General features: G+C 54.5%; 2 protein-coding genes across 9 annotated transcripts in view; one reads left to right on the forward strand and one right to left on the reverse strand.

Moving 5' to 3' along the window:
• Positions 1 to 2112, reverse strand: part of SUGP2 (SURP and G-patch domain containing 2) — a 28797-nt gene extending 26685 nt beyond the window's left edge. For 3 of the 6 annotated variants that reach the window (XR_005721157.1, XM_040241187.1, XM_040241189.1), the window contains exons 1-2: positions 1697 to 1778; positions 213 to 341 (exon numbers count right to left, since the gene is read on the reverse strand). Coding sequence is in view for 5 of the 6 variants with exons in the window: in XM_040241187.1 (XP_040097121.1) it covers positions 213 to 330 (118 nt within the window). In the remaining variant the exon portion in view is untranslated. Of the gene's footprint in view, positions 1 to 212; positions 342 to 1290; positions 1343 to 1696; positions 1779 to 2019 lie in introns of those variants that run through there. The other 3 variants (XM_040241191.1, XM_040241192.1, XM_040241190.1) reach the window with 3 other exon arrangements.
• A 37-nt stretch (positions 2113 to 2149) lies between these two features.
• On the forward strand, positions 2150 to 17993 carry ARMC6 (armadillo repeat containing 6). Of its 3 annotated transcripts, XR_005721158.1 has the most exons (9): positions 2198 to 2256; positions 7484 to 7653; positions 8947 to 9029; positions 11959 to 12532; positions 14395 to 14540; positions 15502 to 15633; positions 15983 to 16120; positions 17209 to 17563; positions 17730 to 17993. XR_005721158.1 is itself a non-coding variant. In XM_040241209.1 (8 exons), exons 2-8 carry the CDS (start codon positions 7533 to 7535, stop codon positions 17419 to 17421), a joined length of 1407 nt encoding a protein of 468 aa, XP_040097143.1. In that variant the 5' UTR covers positions 2150 to 2296; positions 7484 to 7532; the 3' UTR covers positions 17422 to 17993. The 3 variants fall into 3 exon arrangements, 2 of the variants coding, with proteins under 2 accessions (XP_040097143.1, XP_040097142.1); XM_040241209.1 differs by having other exon boundaries at positions 2150 to 2296; positions 17209 to 17993; XM_040241208.1 differs by having other exon boundaries at positions 17209 to 17993.
• The last annotated feature ends 1445 nt before the right edge of the window (positions 17994 to 19438 follow it).

Here is a 19438-nt window from a genome sequence, read left to right on the forward strand (position 1 = left end):
ACCCTTCTTTAGGTGGGGCAGGGTGCCTGGGGAGAAGCTCTGGATAATGACAATACCTCCTTCTACATAATGATTTAACAGGTGGACCAAGAGAAAAGTTTATCTCCACTTAAGAAGGTAAAATCTAAGGAGTTGCAGGTTGGGGCCCAATTCTAAATACATGCTCCATCCACCTGCCTCACTCCCCCCAAAGCTACGCACTTTTAATTTACCTTGAGCTTTAAACTGAAGAGTTTCACCTACAGCCTCACCACTGGGGTCCATATATCGGTTAGCTTTTTCCTGCAATACAGCATCAAAAGTCTCCTGTGCAATTCTCCTTGCTGCCATGTTTCTCTGACCTGTAATGAGAAAAGGGGGGGAAAAGACACGAAGAATGACAACTAATGCTCACAAAGCCTGATCTATTCCACTTAATCCTCAGAGTAACCAAGTAGTAATCCATAATCTGGTATGGCACTTCAGAAGAAGGCTGGTTTATTTTAAGGGGAGCTCTGCCCACATAACATCACAGGTGTGTGTTGGCTAAGGAGTGAGACAATGCTGTTGATCTTGGACAATCTATTTTGCTTCTCTGAGGCCATTTTCTCAGAATCCCTTAAAAGAAGCGCTATAAAAGCAGCTCTCGGGGCTGCTAAGACTGTATGAAGCAACACACGTAAGAGGAGCATAAACCTTTACAAATAATGTTTAGGAAAGACACCATTTTCCCCATTTCTATTTTCCTATTTCACAGACATGGCGAAGAGGCTCTGAGAGCTAACTTCCCCTGACAGAGGCATCCCAGCAAGTGAGGGGGGAATCCCTGACTAGTGACAGTGACGTACTGACAGAGCGGACTCTGTGCCAGCTCCTGTTGAAGGGGAGGGACTCCCACAACACTTCTTGCAACAACCCTATAAACAAGTGGGGCCTATCATGAATGAAAGGACACAAAAGTGCAACAGGGAGGTTCAGGCTACGTGACCCATCCAAGGTCAACCAGCCTGGGCTGGAAGCTGGCAAACAGGGCACTAGTTGTGGGGACAAAGCCCTGAAGACTGATTATAGAGAAAGGCTGAGAAGCAATATTGAGAAATCCAGTGGTGGTGTCCTTACCCAGCAAGATATTCCTTCCATCTAGAAACCTCCAACCTCAAAGCCCAAGCCTGCCCCTGCCCGACAGTCACTTCTTATAACCATTCCCCACTTTCCCTATCCTTCAGGCCTTTTCCCTGGCCCCCCTGTTCTCTGCTATGGAAGGGCAGGGTGTCCCGGCCAGATGGCCAGGATCAATTCAAGTGATCTAACCTCTCCGTGCCTCTGCTTCCCCATCTAAACCGGCAGCTCTTGGTAGGGGTTGCTGTGGGGACCGAACCCGTTAAAAAAATAGTCTAAAGAGGCGGAGTCGGCGCCCCGCCGCCGTTATCACCCCACCAGAGGGGCCGCTCCCAGCTCAGGCTGAATGAATGAACGAACGAATGAACCCATTCAGGCGCGGCCCGCCTCCTCCCGGCCTTTAAGGTCGAAGAAAAGGGGGCGTCGGGCCTGGAAGGCCGCAGATCGCCCCCCAGGCCGACCCGGCCGCGATGCGTCCGCCGCGCAGTCCAAGGGCCGAGCCCGTTGCGCCATCGTGGGGACCTGGGGTTCCCGGGATCGAGCCCAAACCCCCCACCCCCGGGGCCACCCGCCGACAACGCCTGGGCCCGGGCCTCACCCACAGCCCACCGCGCGCGGAGCCGCCCCCGCCACCGCCTCAGGCTCCTCACCCGCCGCCGCCACCGCGCGAGGCGGGGACATGCAAATAAGCCAACGGTCTCCGCAGCGCCGCGCCGCGCAGGCGCAGGCCGCGGCCGAGCCTCAAGGCACAGGCGCAGGCGGCCGCCGCCGAAGCCTCTCGCGCAGGCGCACTGCCCAACCTTCAGGGCGGACACTCTCGAGGCAAAAAATTTCTCTCCCCGGACCGGCGGCGACGAGAAGCGCCCCGAAAAAGGCGACAGAGACGCCGTCGCCGCACACTGCTGGCTCTCCCAGCTTTACCTGTACTCGCGGTCACTCCTGGTCACCCCGGGAGCGGTTCACAGGGCTGACGGAGGCCGAGGCGCGGCCTCGCCAGAGCGCCTGCGCACGTACGGCGGCCGAAAGGGATCAGGGCGGTGCAGCCCGAGACCGCCGCGAACCGCACCCTTTCCCCACGTGGCCCCGAAGACCCGGTGAGAGGCGGCGGCCGCCGAGCCCCCTCGCGCGAGGAGCCAGGAGTGGACGCCGCGGGCTCGGATTAGTGACGGGGGCGCGCACCTCGAGGACTTGGCTTTGGGTAAATGATAGACTTACGGAAGCCGTCCGTGGACAAAATTGCCCACTCTTCTGTCTGTCGTTTTCTTTTCATTTATTCATTTTTCACTATGTACTGAGTGCCTGCTGCATGCCCGGCCGCATCCTAGGTAGTGGGGGTACTTAATGAAACGAGCCCCAGCTCTCATGCAGATTAAATTTCATTGGGGAGGAGGCTAGGGCAGTAAAAGCAAATAAATAGAAGAAACATTTCACTCCATGTTGAGATATGTTAAAATGATGAGAGAGTAGGAGAGCGGGGGCTGCTTTATGAAGGATGTCCCTCGGGTAGCTGACAAGAATGAGAAAGAAGCAGGAAGGCACAGGTGAGAAGGTCTAGGTAAGGCAAGTGTTGGTAAGGAGACTGGATTTTGTTCAGAGAAGGCTGGGAAGCCACTTCAGGGTTTTAAATAAGTAAGTGAGATGATCTCTGCTTTCCATTCACCCTCTGGCTGCCTCCTGGAGAACAGAGGCACTGGGTACGGCTGGAAGGAAGCAGGTGATGCCACCTGAACCAAGGTGGGTGTGGCAGGCGGAGGAGGACTGATCATTCAGGGCCCCTGGTTTGTCAGGGCACTGTTTTCTTGATAAGCAGAACGGTGGCTTAGAGAGGGAAGCGGGCTGTTAGTTGGGAGCCTTGGTAACTCCCTTCTCCTTCAGTTCAATTCAGTTCAGTCGCTCAGTCGTGTCCGACTCTTTGCGACCCCATGAATCGCAGCACGCCAGCTTAGCACGCCTTTTAAAAAATTTTTTTATTTATTTTCATTGGAGGATAATTACTTTACAATATTGTGATGGTTTTTGCCATACATCATCAACATGAATCAGCCACAGGTATACATGTGTCCCCCCATCCTGAATCCCACTCCCACCTCCCTCCCCACCCCATCCCTCTGGGTTGTCCCAGAGCACTGGTTTTGGGTGCCCTGCTTCATGCATCAAACTTGCACTGGTCATCTGTTTTACATATGGTAATATACGTGTTTCAATGCTGTTCTCTCAAATCATCCCACTCTTGCCTTCTCCCACGGAGTCCAAAAGTCTGTTCTTTACATGTGTCTCCTTTGCTGCCCTGCAGGTAGGATCGTCATTACCATCTTTCTAAATTCCATATATATGCGTCAATATACATATTTGTCTTTCTTTTTCTCACTTCACTCTGTATAATAGGCTCCAGATTCATCCACTTCATTAGGACTGGCTCAAATGCTTTCCTTTTTATAGCTGAGTAATCTTCTATCGTGTCTATGTACCACAACTTCCTTATCCATTCAACTGCTGATGGACATCTAGGTTGCTTCCAGGTCCTGGTTGTTGTAAATAGTGCTGCAATGAATACTGGGGCCCAGCCTGCCTTGGACGCAGCATGAAGGCTGGTAATGCTGTTTCTCTCCTTTCCCAGCCTGCGCTGTTCCCCAGGTGACTCCCAGATGCCCATTCCCAGGCACCATCTTTCTCATGAGCTCCAGCTCTGTACTTTCCTCACAGCCCCCAGCCCCACACACAGGCTGTGCTGGACCCAGGGGATCTCGAAGGACTCGTAAGTGGTGGTTCCAGAGCCAGACACTGACCTCCCTAGCCCAGAGATCTCAGGGCTGGGCAGAGAGAGGTTCCTGAGTTGGGAAGAGCCAAGGGTACACAGGCTCTGTCTGAGTAGCCAGGGAAGGCTCCTGTGAGGAGGCAGCCTGGACAAGCAGGTGGAAGCTCCGCAGAGGAGCTAGGTGGAGGGAAAGTGTTAATGACACAGAAAAGGGTTTGGCCAGGTTTCTTGCTGCATCTCTGAGCTTCAGATTCGTCACCCTTAAAGTAGACACAATGACATTCCCCTTTATGACTTCTTCTGTGACCCAGTGGCCTCTTGTCATTGGCCCACCTGGGTCTGAAGCATGGCCAGGGTGGTGGAAGCAACATGTGGTGGCAGAGCCAGAAGCAGAGTCCCCCCAGTAGCACCCAGCCCCAGAGCTGGCCAGGACCCTTTACCCTCACCAGAGCAGGCTCCCCACTGAGAAGTTCTTGTATCTTAAAAAAAAAAAAAATTTATTTATTTGGCTGCATCGGGTCTTAGCTGCAGCACCAAGATCTTCACTCTGTCATGCAGGATCGTTCATTGCAGCACACAGACCATCAAGTTGGAGAAACTCTTTATCTTGAAACAGAAGATCCTTATTCTTTTCTTCCCGCTTTGATTGGGAAATCCTTAGCAACCGTTGAACAGGCTCCCTGTTCTGGGAAATAAAGAGGGGGAGATCTGCAAGGGAGAGAGACAAGGTGTTTAAGTCCCTAAAATCCCCTACCCCTGAAGGAACTGGCCAAAGCACCTCTTAAGCAATAGAGGAAAAGAACAACTAAGTGATGTTTATTGAGCTCTGTGCCAGATCCTGTTCTCGGTGCTTTGTTGAAATTGGTGGGTTGGATTTTCACTACATTCTGTGAGGCAGATTCTTTGTCCCTGTGTCACACATGAGAATTGACCAACAGCCCCACTGCTCCCTCTTGTCCTGGAGCCTGTCCCACCTGACCCTGAGCTTCTGCACGAACACAGGTGGAACAGTCACATCCTGTGCTGCCTGCACAGAGACAAGTGAGGGCTTGGGTGGCTTGTCCCCCCACGGCTCACATTTGCACACGCCCGTGCCATTGGCCTACTGCCATCTTTGCCCTCATCTCCCTAACACAGCTTCTGTGCTTTCCACATGATTCTGGAATGGACCCAGGACCAGAAAAAAACAAAATTGTTCTAAAAGACGATGTTACAGTCATCAAGAAAGTCCATCGTGTACTGTATGTTAGAAAATAGCATCATTGTCAGTGTTAAATCTCTTGTGTTAAATTTCAGTTTTGCTGTGAATGTATAAGAGAATGTCCTTAAAAAAAAATTTTAAATACTTGTTTATTTATTTGGGTGCCTGGGCTCTTCATTGCAGCACATGGGATCTTCGCTGTGGCTTGTGGGCTCAGAAGTTTTTTTTCCCTAATGCTTACTTGTCCCATCTTTAGCTAGCAGGTGCCCCAGAGCGTTGGCTCCTGAGTCCTTTGACATGACCCCAGTGGTCTTTAGATGCTTCTTTGCTTTCTGGTCTCACTTGATGCTCCTGGCTCCTCTGGCCTGTTTCCTGCCTGAAACTGGAATCAACTCTTACTCCAAGAGCCCTAGTTTCTTTGGTGGGAAATGGTAGAGACCACAGTTGGTGTTCAGGGTGCTCACTGCTGCCTGGTAGTATTACTTTCCCCAGGCATTTTCAGTTCATATTAATAGAAAATTGGTTCTTTATTTGCTTAAGAGAAAATGAGTTCGTATCGTATTTCCAATTCAAATTTAGGAGTTCTGAGTTTTTACTTCTCCGATTTTTAAAAAATCTTGTTTTCTTTTATGCTGATTATTCATGATATAAACATCATTACTTATTTACTATATCTGTAATCATTTCCAAATGATATTACTAACGAGGTTTCCAATAACATGATTACTGAAAACTGTTGAAGATTTTCTTTTGCAGTTCTGTCTTTTGAGTTGGGAAGATCTGCTGGAGAAGGGATAGGCTACCCATTCCAGTATTCTTGGGCTTCCCTTGTGAGTCAACTGGTAAAAGAATCTGCCTACAGTGTGGGAGACCTAGGTTCGATCCCTGGGTTGGGAAAGATCCCCTGGGGAAGGGAAGGGCTACCCACTCCAGTATTCTGGCCTAGAGAATTCCACAGGTCCATGGGGTTGCAAAGAGTCAGATGTGACTGAGTGACTTTCACTTTCATCTTTAGGGTAGATCCCAGTTAGAATATGCAGTCATATCACTGTGTTTTAAAATTGCCTGAAATGATCTCATTCACATAGACAAACTGTTAGGTTCATGGGTTTCATTTTGCTGTTAATTTTTAGGGATTGCTTTTATTTTTATTTTGACATACTGCTTTTCTTAATCACATAAATCATTTACCTGAGTTCCAAATTCAACCCTCTAAAGCAAGGTACATTAAGAAAGAATAATCCAGCTTCTATTCCTGCTCTCACCACCCTTTTCTCTACCTCCTCTTACAGGTAACTATTTCTATTAGCTTCTAATTTACTTATTAGTAATAAAAATAATAAAAAGTAATAAGTAATAGGTATGATTTAATATTAATTTTAATTATTTAACATCATTATTAATTTCATTTATATTTTATTAGTGCCATGGTATGCTATGATAACATTATTTCATTATATAATTATATATAAAGTACATAACTGTATAATAGAGTAGTATGCTGCTGCTGCTGCTAAGTCGCTTCAGTCGTGTCCGACTCTGTGCGACCACATAGACCGCAGCCCACCAGGCTCCCCCGTCCCTGGGATTCTCCAGGCAAGAACACTGGAGTGGGTTGCCGTTTCCTTCTCCAATAGCGTAGTATAACTTTATATTATAATGTTATAATCACATAACATACGCCATATTATTATCACTTTTTAACTGTTTATGTATTTGGCTGCTCTGGGTCTCAGCTATGGAGGAACCTTTGATCTTCATTGTGGCAAGTGGGCTTTTTAGTGGTGCCGTGCAAACTCTTGGTTGCAGCATGTAGGATCTAGTTTCCTGATCAGGGATCAAAACCGGGCCCCCTGCACTGAGAGTGCAGAGTCCTAGCCACTGGACCACCAGGGAAGTTCCACAACATATATTATTAAGATATTGTTTTACCTTGATTTTACTACTGCTGCTTTTCACTATTGGAGCTTCCCTGGTGGCTCAGCAGTAAAACAATCAACCTGCTAATGCAGGAGATGGGGATTCGATCCCTGGGCCCAAGAGATGCCCTGGAGAAGGAAATGGCAACTCACTCCAGTATTCTTGCCAGGAGAATTCCATGCACAGAGGAGCCTGGCAGGCTACAGTGCATAGGGTTGGAAAGGGTCAGACACAACTTAGCAACTAAACAACAATAGCAACTTTTTACCATAAGGGCATACTTTATACTAACATGCCCCATTTAGATAAGATACACTAAACTGCCTGCCTTCTTGTGTACTTTTAGGCGTTCTCTGGCTGTTGGGATATCACCTTTTGCTGTGACTCAGGCTGTTAGAATTTTTCCAGGACCGTTACAGCCTCTGGCCTCTTGGAAGGTGCTCTCTAGATGGTGGCCAGGTTCTCCGTTGCCCTCTGATGCTCAACAAGTCTAACTTCTACCTTTTCAGCTTGAGAGTAGCTATTGGGTGTCCTTGGCCCCACGTGGAGGAGATAAAGATGGCTTCCAAGCGCATCACCCAGGAGACCTTTGACGCAGCTGTTCGCGAGAACATCCAGGAGTTTGAGATGGGGCCGGAGGAGGCGGTGAGAGAGGCCGTGGAGCAGTTTGAATCACAAGGTAGGGCGGTGCGACTGGGTCTTGGCGCCGGTCTGGCTCTTCGCCTCAGAGTCGCCTTCAGTCCACAGCTCTGTTTGTTGTTTTTGTTGTTGCCACACCACTTGGCACATGGGATCCAAGTTCCCTGACCAGGGATCAAACCCACGCTCCCTGCGTCTAAAGCATGGGGTCTTAACCACTGGACCACCAGGAAAGTCCCATCCATGGCTCCTCGTGTGTAAAAGAGCAGTGTCCTGCCGTGAGCACATCCTTCCTGGCATGACTGCCCTGGGCAATGTCCTCTCTCTACACTGTGCCCCGGGCAGGCTGGCCACCCCCTCCCACCCCGCTGATGCGTATCCTCTACTCGCCTGGACCGCACCCTGACATCTACAGGGCTGGGTCTCTCCAAGTGGGTCTCATTTCAGTGGTCGCTTCCTTGAAGAGACTTTTCTTGACCTCCCTCTGAAAAAACAGGGCCACCTGCCACCCTGCCCCCCCTGCACCCCAGTGTGAGTTCATGGAGTCAGAAGGGGTATTGGTCACCAGCCTCTGAAAACAGGTAGCATGCCCTAGCCAGACCGTGGAGGAAGATGGTTAGGAGGGAGCTGTTTGCAGTCATGTGGGCAGGGTTGGGAGACCGTGCTGCCCACAGCAGGACCTCCCCCTTCCCACGACAGGCCATGCAAGGGACGGGGGTCACCTGAGAGAGGCAGAGGCAGGAACCTGGGAATGAACGCCCTACCCTCCCACTCCTCCTGCCTCTGCTCTCAGATCCGGCTTCCCATTGGCCAACCCAGTCAGACGCCAGAGGGCAAGGAAGTCCAGGGATCCAACCTTCCAGGTCAGGAGCTGGCATCCTGGGCACAGAGTAGGGACTAAACATTGGACAGGGACGGGAGGGGCACCTAGACGTGTTCTGCACAGTGGGGGCCTCTTCTGGGTCTGCCAGCAAGAGTGGGTTGCAGCCAGGGTGAAGGCCAGTGGGAGCCCCCAGGGAGGGGACCGCAGGCGGCACTCCCCTCTGAGCCCACCAGGCAGAGTGCGTCCCTCACCGCAGCACTGGTGTGCATCCTCCCTGCTCCTCTGTCCCCACTGGCTGGGCAGGGCCAAGGTGCAGAGACCCCCACACCCCACGCAGGCATGGCTGCTGGGCCCTGCCCAGGCAGGGAGGGGTGGGGTGGAGAGCTGGGCAGATCCCAGAAGGCCTCCAGAGTAGGGTGGTCCCAGCTGAAGGGACACCAGGTGTGACTGCTGCAGGCCCGCGGGGTTGACGGCTGTCTCTTGTTTCCTGACTTCTCTGCCCTCCCACAGGGGTTGATCTGAGCAACATTGTAAAGATGACCCCAAAAGTCTCTGCGGATGGACCCCAGGATCCCATACATGACATCCTGCAGGTAGGAGAGGGCAGCCCACGTGGGCCTCACGTGTGTGATCCTGCGTCACCTCATTACTCTGTCGGGAGCACCTTTTTCCATGTTTCCAGACGGCAGGCACAGACTCGGAAGGTCCAAGCCAGCTCAGCAAGCACAGGCAGGCCTGAGTGTGTAGCTGGGGTTTCCTGAGTCAATGTCTGAGGGCCTCGTGGGGGCCCCCGTGCTCTGCCCACCCACCCACGTGTGACATTGTGGGATTAGAGCTGACAGAGTAGACAAGGAATGGATAGCCCTCTAGGCCTAAGGGGTGGACAGTATTCATGTTTGTCCTGGTGTTGGGAGCCTTGGGGTAGAGGGACCCCTGGAGGAACCTCTCTCGGGCCTCCCAAGCTCTGAATTTGCTCAGTAAAATCCCAGGAAGCAAGAATCCCAGGAAAAGAGAGTGCAATCATAGGCTGTCACTTACTGAGCATCCACTGTTTACTGACACATTACAGCCCCTCCTCACCACACTTAAACTGGCCTGTGGGAGGTAAGTACGTCATCCCTGGCTTTCTGATGGGTGAACAGAGAGACCCAGAGCCTGCCCTCACTCTACCGTGACCCAAACAAGGAAAATACAGCTTACAAAGGTTCAATCTTTTCCTTAAGGTCATCCATCAAACTGGTAAGCTGTTGGTAAAACAGCAGAAAGTTCTAGTGTTTATTGAGAACCATCTGTGAATTCAGTTCTATACCAGGCACTTGCTTTGTGTCATCTCAGTTATTAGCCCAAAGGTACCTGCAAGGGTGGGGTTATCAACCCCATTTAACAGATGGGAAAATTGAGATCCAAAGAGGAAAAAGTGACTCACCTAGCTGCAAAAGCAAGTAGTAATAAAAAGAGAAGCTGGAGGAGGCAGCCCTGGGTGTGAACTGAAGGAGAATTATGCAGTGTTCGTCCTTTTGTAACTGGTTTATTTCACCTAGCTTGATGTCCTCAAGGTACGTCTGTGTTGTACTACTTGTCAGAATTTCTTTCCTTTTTGTGGCTGAATAATATTCCATTTATGGAAACACCACATTTGTTTATTCACTCACTGACGGGCATTTGGGCTGCTTCTGCCTTTCGGCTGTTGTAAACAATGCTGCTGTGAACATGGGGGTACCAACGTATTTTTGAGCTTCTGTTTTCAGTTCTTTGGGGGTGTGTATCTAGAATTGCTGGATCACTTGGTTTAATTTTTTGAGGAACCACTGAACTTGCTTTGCACAGTAGCTGCACCATTTTATATTCCCACCAACAGTACACAGGGTTCCAGTTTTTGCCACATCCTTGCTAGCTCTTCTTATTTTCTGTTTCTTTGTTGTAACAATAGCCACCTTCACGGGTGTGATGGTGTCTCACTGTGGTTTTGATTTGCATTTCCCTAGTGATTAGTGGGTGGAGAAGGCAATGGCACCCCACTCCAGTACTCTTGCCTGGAAAATCCCATGGACGGAGGAGCCTGGAAGGCTTCAATCCATGGGGTCACTGAGGGTCGGACACGACTGAGCGACTTCACTTTCACTTGTCACTTTCATGAATTGGAGAAGGAAATGGCAACCCATTCCAGTGTTCTTGCCTGGAGAATCCCAGGGACGGGGGAGCCTGGTGGGCTGCCGTCTCTGGGGTCGCACAGAGTCGGACACAACTGAAGTGACTTAGCAGCAGCAGCAGCAGCATTGATTAGTGGGAGAAGGAAATGGCAACCCACTCCAGTATTCTTGCCTAGAAAATTTCATGGACAGAGGAGCCTGGTGGGCTGCTGTCCATAGGGTCGCACAAAGTCGGGCACGACTGACGTGACTTAGCATGCATGCATGTATTGGAGAAGGAAATGGCAACCCACTCCAGTAGTCTTGCCTGGAGAGTCCCAGGGACAGGGGAGCCTGGGGGGCTGCCGTCTATGGGGTCACACAGAGTCGGACACGGTTGAAGTGACTTAGCAGCAGCAGCAGCAGCGATTAGTGATGTTGAGCACCTTTTCATGTGCTTAGTGGCCATTTGTATGTGTATCTTTGAAGAAATGTTTATTCAAGTCACACATTCCGGTTTTAACTAATTTTTTAATATTCAGTTTCATCATAACATATGCTTAGTTAAGTCTACAAATTTGAGCTCAACAAGGACCGGCTGACAGGCATTGTTGACTATCATGGCAGGGCTGATGGTATCTGTAGACCCACTCTCCTTAGGGCTGGGTGCAAAGAATGCCATAAGCTCCGAGTACGCGGGTTCATCGTGGGCTCAAACTGAGGCAGGTCCAGAGTCAGGGCACTGAGTGGACTTGTCTGTCCCATTCAGATTGTTATCTCTCATGATTTTTTCCTCCAAGGGCTTAGAGTTGCGCATGGTAAACCAACCATGTGTACCGTCTGGTTTCATTGGGCAGTTGCTCAGTAAATACTTGTGGAGTGAAGGAGAGAGACAAGCAGGAGGCATATGATATGGGCAGAACCGGTGGAGGTGGCTTTCCCCTTCCTTAGGGAGCTGGCCGTTGGTGGGTGTGTCAGCTAGTTATGGCTGCGTAACAAACAGCCCCAAACGCTAGCCATTGTATTGTTTCTGGTGGTTTTGCTGGGTTGACTAACCTCAGCTGGATGGTCCTGCTGGATGGTCTTACTTGGGGACTTCCTGCACGGGCGCCCAGGGCTAGAATGTTTCATGTCTGTACTTCTGGGTGTGGCTCCTTGTCAGGGACGCTGAGATAGCAAGGCCTCTGTCTCGCTCTCTCTCTCTCTGTGGCCTCTCAAGCCCAGTCAGTGCTCCTAAAAGCACAGGTGTGGAAGCGGCCCCAGCTGGAACTGGCCCCACAGGACTTCCACCGAGGCCCAGATCCCAGGCAGAGGGATCCCACCAGGGCCCAGCACTGTCACTGTGACCTTCCTCGGACTGAGCTGGCCCTGACGTTTCTCCCCTGTCCCATAGGCCCTGGATGACCTGCAGGAGTCTGTGGCCCGCTCGCACCCCCAGGAGGTGTCTGCACACCTTGCCCGCTTTTGCGAGCAGTGCAAGCAGCAGAAGGCCTGCCGCTTTCTGGCAGCCGAGAAGGGGGCCTACTCCATCCTCCTGGAGGCCTGGAAGTTGGCCGCGGCAGGCGACCAGGGCCTCCTCCTCCAGGCCCTCAGTGCCCTGTCTGCCCTGACGGATGGCCAGCCCGACCTCCTGGACACCCAAGGCCTGCAGCTGCTCGTGGCCACGCTGGCCCACCATGCTGACTCAGCCCGTGTGACCTGCTCCGGGATCCGCTGTGTGCGCCATGCCTGCCTGAAGCACGAGCGGAACCGGCAGAGCCTGGTGAAGGCCGGCGTGCTGCCCCTGCTGACTGGCGCCATCGCCCGGCACAGCCACTGTGCCGACGTGGTCCGCGAGGCCTGCGGGGCCCTGCGCGTGATGACCTTTGATGACGACATCCGTGTGCCCTTCGGCCATGCCCACGACCACGCCAAGATGATCGTGCAGGAGAATGGAGGCTTAAAGGTGCTCATTGAGGCCGCCAAAGGTAGGAGCAGATGTGGCGAGAGTGAAGAGTCGGGGTTTAGGACAGCTTCAAGCATGGTTGGCTCCAGGCACCAGTCGTATCTGTCAGTTCGGTCCCACCTACGTGACAGCCCTAGCAGGACGCTGTCCTTACCCCTAGTTTTTCCAGGAGAGTTCCAAGCCAGCGATCACTGGCCTGGACCACATCCCGTGCTCATCGCTAGAACCATTTAGGGAAGCGCTTGCCTCTGTCCAACAACAGACTGAGAGTGGGATGGGAGGGCTCCTCAAAGGGAAAAGGAGGGTGCTGTTGCCCAAAGGTGGGGATATGCTGCTGGCACTCACCGGGGCTGCTCCCAGGGGGAGGCTTGCGCTTTGGTTCATACTTGGCCGCCAGTTCTCGTGCATGTCCCTGTGCCTGACTCCGAGGTGACCCCGGTGAGCCAGCCACAGGAGGCCACAGCACGGACACTTGGGCACCAGAACTCCTGCCCCCTGGGCACTGCACCCCCTGGAAAAGGCCGGACTGGGGTCTTGCGCACAGAAGGTGCTAGGAGAGTGAGTTTCCCTTTGCAGCCTGCCCTGTGGCTCTGCCTCTGTTGCCAGGCCAGTGTGTGCGACTCTGGCTCTGTCTGTGGGGGAGTGGGGCCTGCCCCAGTCTCCCCTCTGCACCTCCAGAGAGGGGGAAAAACAGAGCCAGACTGGCTGCAAAGTTGAGCTGCTTTTCTGAGGGGTGGGTTACATCTTCCTTGTTTATTTACAGGGCTTCATATCAGTGAGTGGAGAAGGAAATGGCACTCCACTCCAGTATTCTTGCCTGGAGAATCCCGCAGACAAAGGGGCCTGGTGGGCTCCAGTCCACGGAGTCGCAAAGAGTTGGACACGACTGAGTGACTTACACACACACAACAGAGAGAGTGCTCCAGACAGACAGAACCAGTAGGGGGCGTGTGTGTGTGTGTTTTGGCGTACATGAATACATACATACACAGGAAAATTTATGGCAAGAAATTGGCTCCTGTGGTTGTGGTGCTTTCAGACTTATGTAGCAGGCTGAGGCTTGGGGAGGAGCCAACACTATAGTCTACTAGCAAGCTTCTTCCTCTTCAGGCCTCAGTTTCCCTCTTAAGGCCCTTGGCCGATTGGACGAGGCCCGCCCAGACCATTGAGTGGCACCTGCTATACTTAAAAGTCAGCTGGTCATGGATGTCACCACATCTCAGGAGTATCTCCACGGCATACCCAGGTTACAGTTCATGGAGCCGCTGGGGGCTGTGGCCTGGCCAGGGGGCCGTTTACACTGGCCACCGCTGAGCTCTGCGTTATTACAGTGCCCACCCACCGCCCACCCTCCGCCGGCAACTCCCTAACCCTCCCGCCCACCATCGTCCTCAGTCGGGCCTATCCTCCCTGGTGCCTCTACACTTTGTCTACAGCATCTGTGTTTAATTTTTGCCTGGGTCAACTCTATCCATATGTCCTTCTGCAGTTTCTAGGTGTCCTGTTGCACTTAGAAAGGTCATTCCCAACCCAAGATCATAAAAATAGTCTCGGGTGGTTTATTATAGCACTATTATGGTTTTTCTTTTTTTAGTTGAGATCATCAGTTGTTCTGGAATTTATCTGGGGCACGGCGGAGGGGAAAGCACATTCCCGTGTCTTCCCCAACAGCCAGCAGGGGGCACCGCAGGCCTGGGCAGCCCCCAGTGGTCCTTCCTCTCCCCCTGCCTTATTCGTCCACCCCAACAGGCAGCCACCCAGCCAGGCAGAGGGGCCAGGCTGCCCTGGTGGAGCGGGATTCGGGATTCCTAGCAGGAGTGCCGGCTCAGAGCCAGGGCTGGTTCTGCTCTCCTCACCCCGGGGTTCCCCCTCCCCTCTCTGCAGTGTTCCCCGACAATCCCAGCATCCTGAGCGAGCTCTGCAGCACCCTGTCCCGCCTGGCTGTCCGCAACGAGTTCTGCCAGGAGGTCGTCGACCTCGGGGGCCTCAGCGTCCTGGTGGCCCTGCTGGCTGACTGCAATGACCACCAGGTGGGCGTCCACAGCTGTGTCAGGGTGTGAGGTCCCTTTGCCTGAGTTTCCCTTATTTATTCTTGGCTGCTGTGTGTCTTCGTTGCTGTGCGCAGGCTTTCTCTAGTTGCAGCGGTGAGCGGGGGTTACTCTAGCTGCAGGGCACGGGCTTCGCATTACGGTGGCTTCCCTCGTCACAGAGCACATGCCCTAGGACACTCAGCTCAGTAGCTGTGGTACGCTGCTTTAGTTGCTCCTCAGCCCGTGAAATCTTCCCAGGCCAGGGATTGAACCCGCGCCCCCTGCATTGGCAGGTGAATTCTTAACCACTGGACCACCAGGGAAGTACCTCCCCTGAATTTCAGTCTGTTGTTTTTCTTGATATCTGGGAAAGGCTCTGGGTCTCCCAGTGAACTTGGCCCCTCTGGGCCCTGGTCAGCTAGACAGGCTTGCATCAGAACATGCTGGCCTTGTCTGCAGAGCCCAGAATCAAAGTTCAGTTTTTGCTTGTCAAGACCTGTGAGAAGGAACTAAAGCTCAGGGGAAAAACAGACCCACCCACCCTCTCTCACCATCCTTTGGCACCTTTGTATTTTCAATCAGGAGTGAGAGAAGCAGAGTGGGTGTGGTGGGGGCAGCTGAAGGGTGTGGCGCCTGAGCGAGGCCACCTGTGCTCTGGGTGCTGACCTGAGCCACACACCCCTCTGTGTATCTGGAGGGGGTGATCAAAGTCATCCAAATGCCTGTCCTGGATGCAGGTGGCCAGAACCACAGGGCCCACCTCCCCAAGCCTCCCCTGCCTTCTCTACACAGCGAGTGATAGATAAGCTTGCTGTTCCGTGCTGCCTGCACGCCCCGGAGTGGTCCCCTGTGTGTTCAGACAGCAGACATTGAAACAGCCCCACACCCCCCACCATCCAGCAACCAAGCACCTGATGCCCAGGTGCTGCTGGGGGTAACCTGTGCATTGCTGTCTCTTCAGGAGCTGGTGAAGCAGGTGCTGAGTGCCCTGAGGGCCATTGCGGGCAACGATGACGTGAAAGATGCCATCGTCCGTGCCGGCGGGACCGAGTCCATCGTGGCCGCCATGACCCGGCACCTGGCCAGTCCCCAGGTACCCACCCCAGGGCGGGGGTACACCGGCGGGGCCACATGGCTGGAATGCCGGATCAGTACCTGTAGCCACATGATGGTCTTTCCCATCTCTGGAAGCCAGGCCAGGCCTAGGGTAAGGCCAGCAAGCCAGAGGCTGAGGCAGGGTGAGTGAGGGCCAGGGTGGGGCAAGACTGTCACCCCTAAGAGCTTGGTTGATGCATCCGGGTATCATTCCCGTTTCTGCTGGTTGGTACCCACGTAGGTGGACAGTGGTCTGTCCCAGTGGGGTCGCAGAGCACTCACTGGAGGAGCTGGTGGGGGTGCGGTCCGTCTGCCTCCTCTCAGCCATCCCTGTGGCCCCCCTGCAGGTGTGTGAGCAGAGCTGTGCAGCCCTGTGCGTCCTGGCCCTGCGCAAGCCAGCGAACAGCCGCGTCATCATGGAGGGCGGCGGGGCCCGGGCCGCGCTGCAGGCCATGAAGGCACACCCTCTGGAGGCTGGCGTCCAAGTAGGCATGGGTGACAGGCGGGGAGGACAAGAGCCTGGTGGGCAAGTGGGGCGAGGGGCCAGCCAGCAGATCCTGGGGGTCGGCAGAGCGGAGGGTGCAGGCCCTCTTTGGCCTGGCGCATCACTGCCATGACCCAAGCCTCCAGGGCCTCCTTCCTTCTTAGCCCCCAGTGTCCTGCACCTCCATCCCAGCCTCCAAAACGTGCTGAACTCTACCCGCTGTTGTCCTTTCTCCTGTTTTGTTGCTCTTCTTGCCTTTAATCTTGCCTTTTCTTAACAGTCTCTTTAGAGGGATATGGGCCGGGGTGGAGGAGTTGGTTGGACTCACAGATGGGGCTCTGCTGGGATTCATGGAAGCTTCCCGGCCCCACCTTAGGCTGCTGTTTCAGAGGTCAGTCAGGCTGAAGCAGGGCCATGCACACCCTTGTCAGAAACCCACCTTCCTCCCGCTCCCACCTTTCGTACCATCCTGACTCAGGGATCTCCTGGTTGGTCTAGAAATGCACCAGGCTCAGTCCCATGGGCAGCCTTGGCTCCCTCATCTAGGATGCTGTGCCCACGGCTGGCCCATCACCTTGCCCACTCTTGACCACCCTGGCCAGGCAGGCCCTCGTTTCACCTGCTTCTCCCCGGCTCTCCCATGGTGGGGTGCTTCTCAGCACTGCTGCCCGGCAGAGGCAGCAGGCCCGGACACTAACTGAATGAGCCCACAGTGTGCTGACTGATGGGCCCTGGGCACAGCCCTGCACTTCCCTCTGTCTCCCTGCCCTCCTCCCCCAGCCAGGCTATTGCCAGCACCCAAGGACATTGCTCAGAGACTTTTGAGTCCCACGCCTGAGGAGTCAGCCCCGCTTCCCCAACGCTCGGCCACCCTGAGCTTCAGTCTCCTCACCTGGGAGCTGGGGGAATCAGCCCAGCCAGGGTGCCAAGAGGCTGAAGTGGAGGCGTGGGCCTCACTTGATGAGTCAGAGCGTAGGCATGCATGTTGCCAGTGGTCCTGTTGTGTTATGATGACCCCAAGGTCAGAGTGGGCCCCACCCCCAGGCCCCACCCCCTGACTCCCAGCCACTGACCTGCTCTCCTTTCCAGAAACAGGCCTGCATGCTGATCCGGAACCTGGTGGCCCGCAGCGAAGCCTTCTCACAGCCCATCCTGGACCTGGGGGCTGAGGCCCTCATCTCGCAAGCCCGAGCCGCCCACCGTGACTGTGAGGATGTGGCCAAGGCCGCCCTGCGGGATCTGGGCTGCCACGTTGAGCTCCGGGAGCTGTGGACTGGCCAGAAGGGCGACCTGGCGCCGTGACCTCAGGCCCAGTGCGCGCTGCGACTCTGGGCGAGTTGTGTGACTCAGGAACGGCCTGGGGGCAGGCCAGCTATCTGTGTCCTGCCACTCTGCCCCCAGCTTCCTCCCCCGTCCAGAAGAGGACTTTCCTGACCGGTGCCAGGTAGAGGCCAGGAAGTGGGAAGGGAGTCTTAATGAGGCACCCGTACGGCAGAAAGTGGCCCTTGGGTCCTGGCCCCTCTGCGTGCTCTTCCACTCAGTCGCCGGCTGAGAGCATCAGCTTCATCCGCCCTGTGTCACCCCACCCCCACCCCACTGCCCTTTGCTAGGAGAAGTGCCCCCTCAGCGTTGCTTCCGGCTGGAGGTCCGTCTGAAATCTGGAAACCATCCTGGCCGATCTCAAAGCAGGGCAGGGATCCTGCTTCTGTTCCTGCAAGTCCGTTCTCATCGCTGCTGCTGCTTCTCTCACCTGTAAGTTGGGCCCCGGTGCCTCGCCGTGCTGACCAGAGGACAGGGACCAAGCCTCGTTGGTCTCCAGGTGTCCCAGGCCAGCCAGTGGAGCCTGGTAATAAAAGACTGTTGGTTGAACAGTGGAGGGGTCTCTTCCATAGCACCACGGGGCGTGGGGGGGTGCTGCAGCCAGTGGCCTCAAAGGACAGGGGAGAGGGGTGCGCATTTGGGGAGGTCATGGGTTCACTGAGGAAAGCAAAGGGTTTTGAGAACAGCCTGGGATATATGATTTGCTGTCACTCTCAGAGGGGTGGGCTGCTGGGGTCATCATCAGACTTGGGATCTGCGGGTGCCAACGTCGCTGTGCCTGGATGTGCACTGCCCTGGGGGCTCTGGAGCACTCAGTGTCTGGCCCCCACTCTGCTCTGTGGCTTTGAGCTAGTGACACAACCTCTCTGAGCCTTGACTTCCTCCTCCATAAAATGGGGAGATGGGAGGGGCTAGAGCCCCCTCCAAAGGGTGGTGGTGCAGAGCTGGGTGCATGGGAGACACCCAGTCATCTCACTTCAGCGCCCGAGTCACCCCAGGAGAAGCACCCTGCGCTCTCCCCAACCTGACTGTCTCAAGGTCCTCGGTAGCTGGCTGGCTGGGGCAGCCGGCCTTCCCTCTCTGAGCACCCGTTTCCCCATCCGTAAGGTGGGCATCACTGTTGCTGCCCCCATTGCCCACCCTCTGCAAGTGTCTTGGAGGTGTTGCCCGGCAGCGGTGCCTGGCAGACCCCAGCTCTCTTTATTCATCCTCGGGCTCATGGTGTGGTCACCTGGCAGCTCTGGGCATCCCCGTGTTCCAGTCAGTTCGGGGCCGCCCCAGGCCCCCTGGTGGCCTCCTGGCGTCATGCCGGACAACCCGAGCCCACAGGGCAGGAGACCCTTTCACCCGTCTGAGTCCCCACCACCCTGCTTGTCATTTGCCGCCTCTAGGCTGAGAAAGGTCTGAATTCAGTCCTTGAAGTCGGCACAAGCCCTTTCCCAGGAGGCTCCTGGGCCCGGTGGAAATTGGCCCACGGGAGGAGTTGCGGGAGGAGCGTCATCTGGGTCCCACTTACCCTCTGGATGGGGAGGGCCCTGCCAGCTCCATGGGCTGATGAGAACCTCTGCCCCAGCCCCCCTAGGTCTGTCTTCGCTCAGTGGGGACTCAGCCAGTGGGTGGGATGATCTGTACCCGCTCCAGGCTCCAACCATGAGACCTTGGATCAGTCTTAGGTCCTTGGAGGCCCCATGAGCCTCCTGTTCTCCATCTGTCTCACGGGCAGTGGGTACTGCTAGTCCATTTCGGGGAAGCCTGAGGTGCCAGCCCTGTAACTCCTGCCTCAGCTCTGCTCTGAGTCTTCCTGTAGCTCCCCATTGCCCTCCACATGAAACCACTGTCCTCCAGGCCCTACCCCACTCCCATCTGCATCTTCCCCATGTTCCCCTTTAATCACATTTCTGGTCACTCCAGCTTCCCCACCTCAGGGCCTTTGCACATGTCATGCCTTGCATGGAGTATCCTTCCCCGGCCCTCCCCATGGCTGGCTCCTTCCTGGGAC

The sequence above is a fragment of the Oryx dammah genome, unplaced genomic scaffold (assembly GCF_014754425.2).
Source record: "Oryx dammah isolate SB20612 unplaced genomic scaffold, SCBI_Odam_1.1 HiC_scaffold_5, whole genome shotgun sequence".
NCBI classification, from domain to species: Eukaryota; Metazoa; Chordata; class Mammalia; order Artiodactyla; family Bovidae; genus Oryx; species Oryx dammah.